The sequence below is a fragment of the Populus trichocarpa genome, chromosome 4 (assembly GCF_000002775.5).
Source record: "Populus trichocarpa isolate Nisqually-1 chromosome 4, P.trichocarpa_v4.1, whole genome shotgun sequence".
Taxonomy (NCBI): Eukaryota; Viridiplantae; Streptophyta; class Magnoliopsida; order Malpighiales; family Salicaceae; genus Populus; species Populus trichocarpa.
The window spans coordinates 6168212-6181216 of record NC_037288.2 but is presented as its reverse complement, the minus strand read 5'-3'; the positions used below and the strand labels follow the sequence as shown (position 1 = coordinate 6181216).

Sequence of the window (13005 nt, the reverse complement as noted above, 5' to 3'; positions counted from 1 at the left end):
TTGTCTCCTCTTGCTGCGCATACAAGGTATACCATCACTGCAATTTTGCCATGATTGGAATGAGAAATTTGTCAGCATTTTCTCCTGTTATTTTATCAGATTAGGGCAGACCAAGTTTCTTCCTCAAAAAAGAAGAGAAGAAATCCATCCAAGAAAAGGGTGTTAGCTAAGATCAACTGGTTAAGTGACTTGCTGTGTTTACCCTAAAGCAACGAAGGCAGATTGGAATCTATGGATCTGTCTTCACACAGGCTTGAACTTCTCCGAATTGCTTGAATTCTTTAGAAAAAATAGAACTCTCTTGACGGCTTAGCCGTGGAAGTGGAAGTCTAAGAGCGAGTACCTCTCATTCTTATAAAAAAGAACTCCCTTGAACAACCGCTTTACAGTAGAGGAGGAAAACTTCTTACCATAGTGTCTCCTTTTGCTATGTATGCTGCATGGAGGGTATCTCAACCTGTCTCTGCAATTATGCTAAGACTGGAATGAGAAATCAGGCATCATTTTCTTCTACTATATCATTAGGGTGGACTCAGATTCTTCAAAAAAAAAAAAGAAAAAAAAAGATTAATGGTTTGATTAAAAGGGCAGTTTACTTGATGTTCTAAATTCATCTAAAGTGAAAATATGTAGAAACTTCACCTCCTAAATGTGCTCTTTTTTTATTTTTGGCTAGGAACATCAAGTTGGATGTTTATCTTCCTTTTCTTCTCAGTGTGTAAGGATTCTACTTTTTTTTTAATCTTCTTATATTTCATATTTTCTACACAAAACTCTTTATATATTTCATATTTTCTATAATTCTGTTATGCTAACTCTGTTCTTTTTTTTTTCCTACTGAACAGTATTTTAACATAAATCATTTTTTATACGAAAACCCAAATAAAGATTTATTTCTAAAGAAATAAATACAAGTTTTAAATTAAAATGCTAGCTAATTAACACAAGCCATCTCCACTATACACCAGAGAGAAATCATAATTCATTAATAATTTGACTTTGACATAATTGTTTCGAAAGTGGTTCTAACAAGTGATAAATAATTTTTATTTTCTCATTTCGTAGAATTTGGTAATGATTTTGATTTGAAACTTTTTCTACAGTGGTACAGTTACTAAATAAATAAATAAATAAAAAACAGCAAATAAACTTTTTTATTCTCCAGGGTATTCCTAGCCTATTGTCCATTACTAATCCTTCAAGGTTCTATCTAGCGTCAAGATGAGGATCACTCCCAAGAAAGTTTACTGTATTCAGCAAGGCTCAAACTCAAAACTACTTGCTTAAATGGCTAGAGCTCCTTTCGCTCAGGCCAACCTTCATTGGTAGAAGCAAATACACTGGACATGATAAAAATTAAAGATGAACTAATTTGAAAACTGAAAAAAGAAGAAGAAGAAGAAGTGGATAAGCATATATCCACCATTGGATAGACTTGAAAACAATCCAACGTGCTTTCCCTATACGTTCCTTTTTTTTTCTTTGTTAATTATTAATTTACTACATCATTGTCCTGGGTCAGATCAAAGTGTTTTTTAAAATGTAAAAAGAATATCTAGAAGTTCCTTATGTTTTATCTAATCCAACGTATTTTTCCTGGCTGTTTTTTTTTTAACTAGTAATTTATTATATTATTGACTTGCACGATTCGGCAGGTTAGATTATTTTTTTTAATATAAAAAAATATCTAGAAGTTGTTAATGTTTTTATAGTAAAAAAAAAAATTTAATTGTGTAGAGATTAATTTGATATAATTTGATGAATTAAAAAATAACCTGAAAAACTAGGTAAAACATATTTTAATTCAAAATAAATTTTTTATATATATAAATACCGAGACGATAATATATTGGATTAATTCGGGTCATTCCATGTTAACCAGTCAATCTACATGTTGGGTCATGAGACTATAATAACCTCATAAAAAGCAAATCAAAATAAATTATGAATCTTAATTTTCAATAAACATAATTTTAAAGGGTGAAATTAAGTAAAAAAAATGAAAGAAAATGACAAAAAAAAAATTTAAATCAACCCAGTTAACCTGTCAAACTCACGACTAGGGTAATGAGACTGAGATAATTCATTAAAAAGTAAATAAAACAAATTATAAAGTCTAATTATTAATCAAACCAATGCTAAAAGATAAAATTAAAAAAAACATTAATAAAAAAAAAAAAACTGGAGTCGACTTTACTATCAAAACTAGAATAGTATTTCATGAGAAGGGTACAATTGTATTTTCTCTTATTTTTTTTATTAATGGGAATAAACTAATATAAAATAAATTTTAAAAAAATCTCAATTCTTGAAAAAAAAGTATTTAAATGAATAGTATTAACGAGAAGGATTACTGTAAAATCATCTTCTCTTTCAGTTTCTTTGTCAATACTTCTTCAGGTTTTGAGATCCTGCTTTCTAGAAACATAATAAATTGTAAGAAGAGATTATCAATAATGTTTGTGTGTAAAAAAGCTCTCTCCTAGTTCATTCTGCTAGTACAAGAACCTCTCCAATATTTTCTCCTTTATCAAGAAACCCAATTGATCTCTGAAATTAAGTAATTTCAGCCCTATTCGTATAAATCACTGTTATATATTCGCTACACACGTAAAAGATTCAAACTTTATTAGAACCCATGATTTGTTTGTGGATAAAAATGCTAAATTTTGGAACTTGGCAATCTCTGAGGTGGTGCAGAGTAATAAGCCCCCCTCTGTAGCACCCTGTGGATGACAATGTGGTTTCTGAAACTTCCCAACAAAAGAAAGCGGAAAATAAGTTAAGGGCTAAGCTAGATAGGTGCTCGAAGCGAGGTGATGTTCTTGAGGCATTTAGGTTGTTCTTGAGGCAAGGCGTAGTGGGTTTCAGCTTAATCAACAGCATTATAATTTCTTTCTTCTTGTGGTGAAAGGGAGGTGAGGGGAAGTCATTCTATATAGGTTTGCAGAAGGGGTTTTGAGTTATTTCAGCAGAAGGTTATTGATAAAGTAATGCCAAATGAGGCTACGTTTAAGAAATGTGGTGAGGCTAGCTTCTGTATTGGAAGACCCGGAAATGGCTTTTGACCTGCTTAGATCTGCAAAACTAGCTAGTAGCTAAGAGCATCCACAACCATGCTCTCTGGCATGCCTCCTTGGGTATAATAGCTAGAAAATATGGTTTTTTTCCATAGCATTCATGCTCTCTAAAACACTCCCTGTTCTAGCTTCATGCACAGTGCTCGCTACAAATAGCGAACACTGTAGCACTCCTTAGTTGTTGGTGGCTGGTGGCGCGAGATAGAAGATTGAGCAACGCCGTTCGCGGGAAAAAGAAGGCTTAGCTCCAGGGGTACCTGGTAGACTAAATGGGGGTGGAAAAGCTAAGAGGAAGTACCTAGTTTTCTTACTTCTGCTTCTCTTTCGATTTCTTCTCTCTATAACTAAAGAATCAATTCTGTTTATTTTTTATATCTAAACTTGATATTCCTTCCTTTTTCTGTCATTTTCTATTTGATTTCAGACCATACAGGAGGAACTAGGAAGATAAAGGCAGAGAGAGAGAGTGCTCCTGTTCTTGTGCTGCTGGGTAGGTAGAGACAAAACGAGAGGGATGGGAGCAATCAAGGGAGCCATAGTAGATGGAATCTTGACATGCATGTGGGTATTCAGTGTCCTTTGCTGGGTGTTTTCTCCTCCATCATAGCAACATTTGCGGGTGTTGAAGCCATGTCCATAGCAGGTCTTTTCATTTTTTTGGTGCCGGATATTAAAACATATATATGGGTCTGTCTTGTGAAGAATGAATAGTGGAGTTTTAGTTCAAATTGATGTAATTGTTGCCATTAATCTTAGATTAAAAGTTGAGTTTTCTTTCTATAGGGTTGGAAGTAATTGTAGTCTCTGTTTGATTTTTGAAAGCCTCCGAAAAGGGTAAAAGATTTAGCTTTTTAGCATAAAGACTGAGAATTTTCTTGGCATTGGCTTGGATCTGATATTCGTGTGCACTTTAAGGTATTTTACATGTTTAACATGCACCCCGCCCGAATGACTGTGAACTAGTTTGAATTGCAAACAAGGATAGTATATTTTGAGTTAGTGGGAAGAGCAGATAAGAAATGAAATTTCTGGTTAACAAGATGAAATGGATATTGATATTTTGGTGGTTTTGTGTAATATTCCAGGGATGTCATTGATCAGATTTTGTTCTTCAACTTTTTCGCACCCATTTCTGTCATTGAGAAAGTTTTATTGCTTAGTATAGGGCTCCGGCAATGTAAGCTGCAGTATCATAAGTTCACAGGCTCGTCAGCAGAGGTCTAAGGTATAGGATTTGTGCCTTTAGGAAAGAATAACAGTCTTGTCTTTTCTGGAATGTTGGAGTTATTAGCTAGTTGATGTTTTGAAGCCTTTGTCTTCGGTTTTCCCAAATCTCTTTGGTTTGGTTAAAAGTTTCTTCTACATCGCATGGCTGGTTGCAGGAATCTGGAGGTGTTGAAGTTGAAGTTTTATAACATAACAGAAGTTTTAGGACAACTGTTTCAGGACCTTGTTGCTCACTTTACTGTCCTTAAAGTCTTGGCTTTGAATTGTTGTTCTAATTTTGTAAGGAGGACAAGTTAAAGTTCAGTCTTTTTATCAATTTAAAAATTTGCATTAATTCATAAAGCAAACTGTAATGTTTCAAAACTTGAAAGGCAAATGCAATTTTATTTCCACTAAATTATAGAATATCAATGTATTTTTTTTTTAAACAATCCTTGAATTCAAGTCCTACAACCATTTTATCTCTTAAACCTTCAAATAATTTAGATAATGATTACTTGTGCTCTGCTGCGGGTCGGATCAAATTATCTCTGGACACAGGATCATGGTAATCCAATAGAATAGAAAGTAAAGGAAAAAAAAAAGATAGGGATACTAATTTCAAATAAATTAAATGTCGAAGCATGAAATTGAAATAAATTAATTTTAAAAAAGTACCTATAAAAACAAAAGTCAACTCACGTTAACCTTTGAAATCGGTGACTCTAGTCATGAAGCTGAGACTAATCCTATAAAAGGAAAATCATAAAAAAATAATAAAGCAAAACTCTAAGAAAAGGTCACCAATAAAAACATAAGCTTTTAAAAAAGAAAAAAAACAAATCAGACAAACCTTATAAACCCGATCTAATATTTAAAACTCGCAACTAATAAAATCCTTAAATAAGGTTTAATTAAGAAGCTTTATTTCCAGTCAATTTAATTGTAAAGAATGAAATCGTAAAAAAAAAAAATACAAATTCAAAAAACTTGCCAAAGAAAAAAAGATAACAATAAAAACAATGGAGATCAAATTTGGAAGAAAAAAAACTCATGGAGGATGAAATTGTAAAACAAAAAACCTAAAAAATAATCTCAAACAAAATAAATAACAATCAAAAGAATAGATACCAAATTTGAAAGAAAAAAGAAAGGGGGTGAAATTAAAAAATAATTGTAATTTTATAGCTTATTAAAAATAAAAAAATAACAATGAAAAGAATGAGGACCAAATCTGAAAGATCAAGAAATAAAAGGGGTTGAAATTGAAGAATATTTGTAATTTCATGGCTTATTCAAAATAAAAAAATAGTAATTAAAAGAAAAATGACCAAATGTGAGGGAGAAATAAATTGCAGGGGTTGGTGTGATTTTTTGATGGGGCTAGTGCAAAATTCGAGATTGAGAGAGAGAGAAAAAAAATAAATGGTTGTTGATGCCAATCCCGATGCGTGTTTGGGGCACTCGCCAGCCCTTTGTGTCGAAGGTGCTGAGACCTTCAAACGCTGTCCTTAAAGGCTCCACACACGCCATCTAGATGACCTGGTGATCGTCCGCACGCTGACGCGAACACATCAACAACTTTTTTTTTTTAAATTATGTTCAATTCATGTTAATTACAACAATGCCCTTGAGTACTCTTGCAATTTACAATAAAACCAATATAAAATGATAGAAAAGCCCTTGCATAAGAGTTATGTTGTTTTTGTTCTTAAAAGCATCAAAATAATTATATTATTCTAAAAAATAAAACAACAAAAATATCTCTAAGTATTAGGCATTTTATTATTTTATTCTAGTGTTAAAATATTAATTTGACTATAAAAATACAAAATGACTAATCTAACTCCATACAATTTATAAAAACACAATTGTGTTACGGTGATATGATCACCTTGCCTTCAATACATAGTTCATAGATTTTTTTGTTCAAGAATAATTTTATAATTATACTATTACATAGTAACAATATTTTATTTTTTAATTTAATTTAATTTAATAATCAAGTTTATTTCTCATGTAATATCTCAGATTTTAACCCAATGTTTTATTGCAATTTTTTTTATTATAAATAAACATATATTAATCATGGATGGCCTGTGTCACACCTAGACATCGCGACGATTTTTAAAAATTTTCATTGAAAAAGAACAGATATCTGACATCTTATTTTTTAGGAGAAAATGTTTAGTTCAAGGAATCGCCACCTAGTATTATGATCACTAGAAACCCTAACTGGTCAACATAGATTTTATGATACGGGACTTGTTACGTAAAAGAAAAGATATTATTACCCCTTAAACTTCTTGCCTGAGACAGATTGCATTTCTAGTTTTGTCTTAAATTGCTAAAGGTTTATTTTTGTTCTGCTCTTATGATTTTCCTATAATATTCCTGACTCTGATGTCAGTGAATATTCACTTATAAATATTTTTAACTTTGGTGTTGATAAATATTGTGTAAACAAAAAAGTACGGTATTCCTGACTCTGACGCCAATGAATAAATCTTTAAAATTTGGATTAAAAGAAAGAGAAACTATATATATTGTTTTTTTACCTTTTATTTTTTTAAAATTGAGTTGGATTTAGCCAGCCATATGGATTGGGCTGGACCCAGCTGGCCCAGCCTGGTCACTGGTCCAAACCAGTGACCCGGCCAGGCACAGGCACGCATGCGTGAACCGTTCACGCATGCTGTGCACAGTACGAAGATAATTAAAATAACCTTCGTACAGTACCCATGCAATTATAAATTGATGGGGCGGGGAGCTTACTTGGTCTGGACGAAGGCATGAAGCCGATGATGAAGGTGTGGTGGCCGGCTGTTCTCTCCTCCTCTGTTTTTTCTGGCTTTCCTCTGGTATTCCCTCCTCTCAGTTCGTCCTGTGCATGTCCTGGTTTTCTCTTTGTTTCATTCGTTTCCTGTGTGGTTGGTCCTTGTTCGTTCCCTGGTCTTCTGCTTCGTGCCCGTCTGTTGGTCCTGGGTTCTTCCTTTCCGTGAGCATGTGCAGGAAAGAGCTTGACAGGCTCGTCAGTAGACTTGTCCAAAAGACCATCCAGATAACATCCTTTGAAACTGAACTTCTTGAACGTTCTCTTCTTTGGCTATCCTGCTGCAGCAACAGCGGTCGCAACGTCCCCATGACATGGAATAATATATACTGCTTGTGCAACATCTTCTCTTGAGAGGAATAAACCTTGAGGAGTGGGCAGGTTCTGTGAAGGATATCTGGATGCCGGGGAAGAAGAGAAGAAAAAATATGGAAGGGCTGATGGGGCGGCGGCTAGTGTAGGTTTCGCCGCCCCCCTCTGTTTTTTTTAGGTAATGTTTTTTTCTTTTTTGCAATGTCTCCCTATATTTTTTTTTTGTAATTTTTTTCCTCCCCTGGTTTTTTTTTTTTAATTGTCTCCCCTGTATTTATATATTAAGATATGTATTTACTATTTAGTGTGAAAGAGTTCCATCGTGTAAAATAAAATTCTAAATAAATTCATTTTTTTCTTTAAAATTTAAATTTGATTAAGAATTAAATTTGAAAATGGATAATTAATCTTATTTTAATAATAAAGATAAAAATATATTATATTTTTTAGTTTTTATGTAAGCTGATAAATCATTATTTTTATTAAAATAAAATTTTAAATTTTAAATTTTAAATTTTAAATTTTAAATTTTAAATTTTAAATTTTACATTTTAAATCCTATAAAATTAAATTAAATTAAAAACTAACGGTTAAAATTGAGTTACAGCAGCATGTTTAAAATCCAAAGGCAAAAGGATTATTCTTGCCTAAGAAATCTCTAAAAAAAAAAAGGGGGTTAAAATGGAAAGGAACAGATACATTACCCCAGTCACCATAGTGCTCAGAGATTATCTGGCTCGAAACACTCAACCCACATTACTTGTCCTTTAGGATCCGGTTTTATCAAATAGCTGACGCAGCACCTTCTTCTTCTCCACAAAAATCCTAAATCCTTGGGTTTTTGGCTATGACAGTCCAAATTCATGGATTTCAAGGAATCCCAGGACCTCAAGGTTTTCTCTTTCTCTCAACTAACTGATTTTCTGATTCTGTATTGCATCAAAATTGAAACTTTAATGTTTTTCTCTGCTAAAAAATGAAGAAACTTTGCCTGCCAAAAATAATTATTTTTGGTTAATTTCTTGTAGTTTATGGTTGCTAATTTAGTTTTAATGATTGTTGCTTGGTAGAAACACAATAATTTGAAAGAGGAAATTATCAATATCTGTCTGTAATGCTGCTGTGTAGAAGCAGTACTTTTTTTGCACCTTCTTTTAATGCAAAAACCTCTCAAAATTTTTGCTCTTACTTCACTAAGAAAACCCATTTGCTTTCATTCTTTAAGAATAGCCCCATCTGCTGTAATCATAGTTATTTATTTGCAAAACACATAAAGGATTCAAACTTTATTGGAGCCCATAATTTGTTCATGAAGAAAAAGGCCACATTTTGCAACTCGGCAATCTCTGCGACATCGCAGAGTGATGAGAAAGCTGTGGGTGGGAATGTAGTTTCTAAAAGGTTGAAAAAGAAAGCGCGGCGAGATGCGCCAGAGGGAGTGCTTAGGTTTAAGCTAGATATGTGTTCGAAAGTTGGCGATGTTGTTGAAGGGCTTAGGTTGTATGATGAGGCAAGGAGGAATGGGGTTGAGCTTAATCAACACCATTATAATGTGATGCTTTATTTGTGCTCTCAAAATAGAGGTGAAAATGGAAGTGATTTGAAGTTGGCTTGTAAAAGGGGTTTCGAGATATTTCAGCAGATGATTATTGATAAAGTTCCTCCTAACGAGGCTACATTTACAAATGCGGCAAGGTTGGCTTCTGTAATGGAAGATCCAGAAATGGCTTTTGATTTGGTAAAGCAAATGAAGGGTTTTGGTATTATGCCGAAGCTGAGGTCTTATGGTCCACCTTTGTTTGGATTTTGTAAGAAAGGGATGGTTGATAAAGCTTATGAAGTTGATGCACATATGATTGAATCTGGGGTTGTGGCTGAAGAGCCTGAGCTTTCCTCTCTTTTGAAACTTAGTGCTGATGTAAACAATGCTGACAAGATGTATGAATTGCTGCATCGGTTGCGAACCTCTGTGAGGCAGGTTATGGAGTCAACTGTAGGGGTTATTGAAGATTGGTTCAAGTCTGAGCATGCTGCAAAAATTGGGAAGGGGGATTGGGATGTGATTAAGGTGAAGGAAGGAGTTGTAAGGGGAGGGGGAGGTTGGCATGGACAAGGGTGGTTAGGGCATGGACAGTGGAGAGTGGTCAGGACTCAAATGGATAAGAAGGGTGTTTGTGGTTCTTGTGGTGAGAGACTTGCTTGTATTGATATCGATCCAAGAGAGACAGAAAACTTTGCTATCTCATTATCTAAGTTGGCTTTTGGAAGAGAGGTTAAGGCTGATTTTATTCAGTTCCAGGTATGACACCACTCCTTGTCTCTAACAAAAGGTTCAGTGAATGATTGATCAATTTAACGCTTTTGGTTTCCACGTTGCCACTGCTTGTGCATAAAAAAGAGTTTCTATATGAGAACTTTAATCAAAATTTGCTTCATATTACAAGAATTGGCTCTATGGGTCTATGCGATCACTCTTATATCACTAGTTTGTTTATGAATAGATTCTTCTTCTCATATCAAAATGTCAACATACTATGTAACTTGTTGGGGTTATTGGATTTTTTTAAGAATAGTAGAATAGAAAATGATGGATACTCACTTTGTATGTTTATTCTTAAGGGTAATAATACTTTAAAATAATTGCCAACAAGCTATAACTGATGTACGCAGTGAATTGATTCAGGAGTGGCTGCAGCAGCATGGTCCATTTGATGCAGTTGTAGATGGAGCTAATGTTAGTCTTATCAATCAACAGACTTTCAACTTTTCCCAGGTAAGTGGCATGTTGAGCAAGTTTTATGAGATTACATCTCTTATTTTTCTTCAGAGAAGGGTATGCTGTTGGGATGCTGAATGCTTCTTTTGTTTTGTAGCTTAATAATGTTGTAAATCGATTACATGATATGAGTCCATCCAAGAAATTTCCACTAGTTATTTTGCACAAAAGTCGTGTAAATGGGGGTCCAGCTCAGAGTCCTTATAACAAGAAATTGCTAGAGAGGTGGAAAAATTCTGGTGCACTTTATGCTACTCCGGCTGGTTCCAATGATGATTGGTGAGAGTGCATTTTATGAACCATATGATTTGTATTCATATGTACTTGCCTTGTTTTGCATGTTCTTTGCTATGAAGTCTGCATTGAAGACATACTAAGAACCAAAATCATAAAATAAGTGCACTCCAGTCCCTGTAAATATCAGCGAAGTAATTGCTACGAAAAGCTTCCACAAAATTACACCAAGTAAAGCAAAACAAAATTCTATTTTCTCTCATAATACATGTCTCATGCTGTGTAATTATTTAAAAGTCTTGCTTAACTCTCCATCTGGAAACACCAAAAGACTGCATATATGGCACAGTACCAGAAGTTCTTGCAATTATTTCCTCTTTCAAAACTCTCAACAAATCAACAACCTGTTAGCATGAGCATTGGACGTCCAATCTCTCTCTCTCTGAAAACTTTATTAGCCCCAAAAAGAATGCACAATAACCTCTTTGTGAATAAATTTGGTTGCTGGAAAAAGAGAAGTAAAGCTCAACCAGAAGAATGCATCAATCTTTCTGAATATTAGCCAATGAAATACCACTCAATGCCCCTGAAGTTACAGGACAAAGAAGCAAGAAACGTATCCAATCCCAAGAATATTGCCTTGGATGCGTGGAAATCCAAGAAAATTCTTCTTTCAACACTGCATACTAGATGAATGATTTTTTATCCTCTATTATTGGAAATCTAAACTTGAATCTAGGATTTTCTGCAAGGTAATTATTTTTATTGATTGGAGTATCAAAGGATCAAATTTTGCATTAATTCATTCTGTCTAGAGGTGGGGTTTGGGTCCGTCCTAACAAGCGGAACTGCTATTTCTGCTGCATGCCATAGGTTTTGGGAGATGGAAAGATAACAACTTGTTGAGTATGCAATGTTTTCTATTATTTGATATTTGAGGATTCAGGGTAGAATCTTTAAAAACCATCATCTTTCTTACCAAATTTCATGGGATAGAACTTTATAAAGTGTCACAACCAAGTGCTACGGTGCATCCTAACAATTTGTTTGGCATTATCTCCTTTGTAGTTCCTTTGCTGAATTTGTGCCATCTTTATTTACAGGTACTGGTTATATGCTGCTGTTAGTTGCAAGTGTTTACTGGTGACAAATGATGAAATGAGGGACCACTTGTTCCAGTTGCTAGGGACTTCCTTTTTTCCAAGATGGAAGGAAAAGCATCAGGTACTTCAACTCTCTTAGATGCATGTGACATACTTGTACCTTTTATGCTGTCCGGTTCATAGATTTGCAAAACTAGCTTTGATCTGACTGACAAGTGGGGGAAACCTCTTCATTTCAGTTTATATGTTTGTTTCCTAAACTAGGTACCTTCTGGTGATAAACCCACGATGTTGTGCATGTTTGGCTTCCAAGTTTTCCTCTGGATCCATTTATTTTATACAGTCTTGTGTTGCTTGATCTGTTGGTTCATTGCATTCGGCTTCTTGTGGGGATACAAGTATTCCTCATATTTTACAGCATTTTCCCCTCACATTTCTTAAGACGGCTACTGAAATTAATATAAACTAATACATGTATTCCATAAAAGACACTACAGATTGTGCCGAAGTTTACTTGGAGTTCAGAGTGTCCAGTTTGAACCCACCCAGGACTGTGACTAATTGAAGTTCATCAATAAAAACATGTTATACTATAATTGGTAGTAGAATTGATAATGCCATGCATTATAGAAACTCATCTTTCTTTGAAAATTTTGCAGGTTCGGCTCTCGGTATCACGATCTGGAATTGCTCTGCACATGCCTCCGCCGTATTCAATTGTTATTCAGGTGAGATGTTCAACCTGCAGTGTGCAATTTCGGTAATCTTTTGTATCAAAACACGGAATTTCTAAGAGATTTTGGTATATGATGGTATTGTTAATGCAGGAATCAGAAAATGGTGGTTGGCATGTCCCAACAACCACAGGCGATGATCTTGAGACTCCAAGACAGTGGTTGTGTGCCACCCGACCTGTCAAAAGATGATTCATGATTATGCTCATCAGCAGGGACGGGTTCCATTCCTGGCAAGTATTTTTGCATGAACGAGCATGTATTCGCATCAGAGAGAGGGATTGAGAGATTTATATCATACATTTTCACTCTTGTGATTTTTCGATCATTATATATACCATGTGGAATCAATAAGATACTTTGCTTCTTGCCGTTTTATTTATGAATGTTATGTTCTCTCCGTTTAATAATGAGGAAATAAGAGACAATGGTACGACGATGAGCACCCGGTAGTCAAATTGGTTCGAGAAGATTTTCACTCTGCTTTGTTGAATATCCAGATGTCGACTCCTCCATGGGAGAGTGTGAAAGCAATGCAAGTAGATGTCGTGCTTTATTTTATAATAAATGAAATTAAATGAATTTAAAGTAACTTGCAAACCCTTCCTGGAGTCTGCAGTTTGCTCAGACCAGCTGCAAGACGAATTATTAATAATGATAATATTTTAAACTACTAATCTATACTTTCCAGGCTATGTTGCAATATACACACACACACACACACACA

The 13005-nt window shown here is 34.4% G+C and overlaps 1 protein-coding gene across 1 annotated transcript; it reads left to right on the top strand.

Moving 5' to 3' along the window:
* The first annotated feature begins 8104 nt into the window (after positions 1-8104).
* On the top strand, positions 8105-12660 carry LOC7494525 (proteinaceous RNase P 1, chloroplastic/mitochondrial). The gene is made up of 6 exons (XM_002305225.4): positions 8105-9730; positions 10115-10204; positions 10305-10486; positions 11545-11665; positions 12204-12272; positions 12372-12660. Exons 1-6 carry the CDS (start codon positions 8546-8548, stop codon positions 12468-12470), a joined length of 1746 nt encoding a protein of 581 aa, XP_002305261.2. The 5' UTR covers positions 8105-8545; the 3' UTR covers positions 12471-12660.
* Positions 12661-13005: the final 345 nt, after the last annotated feature.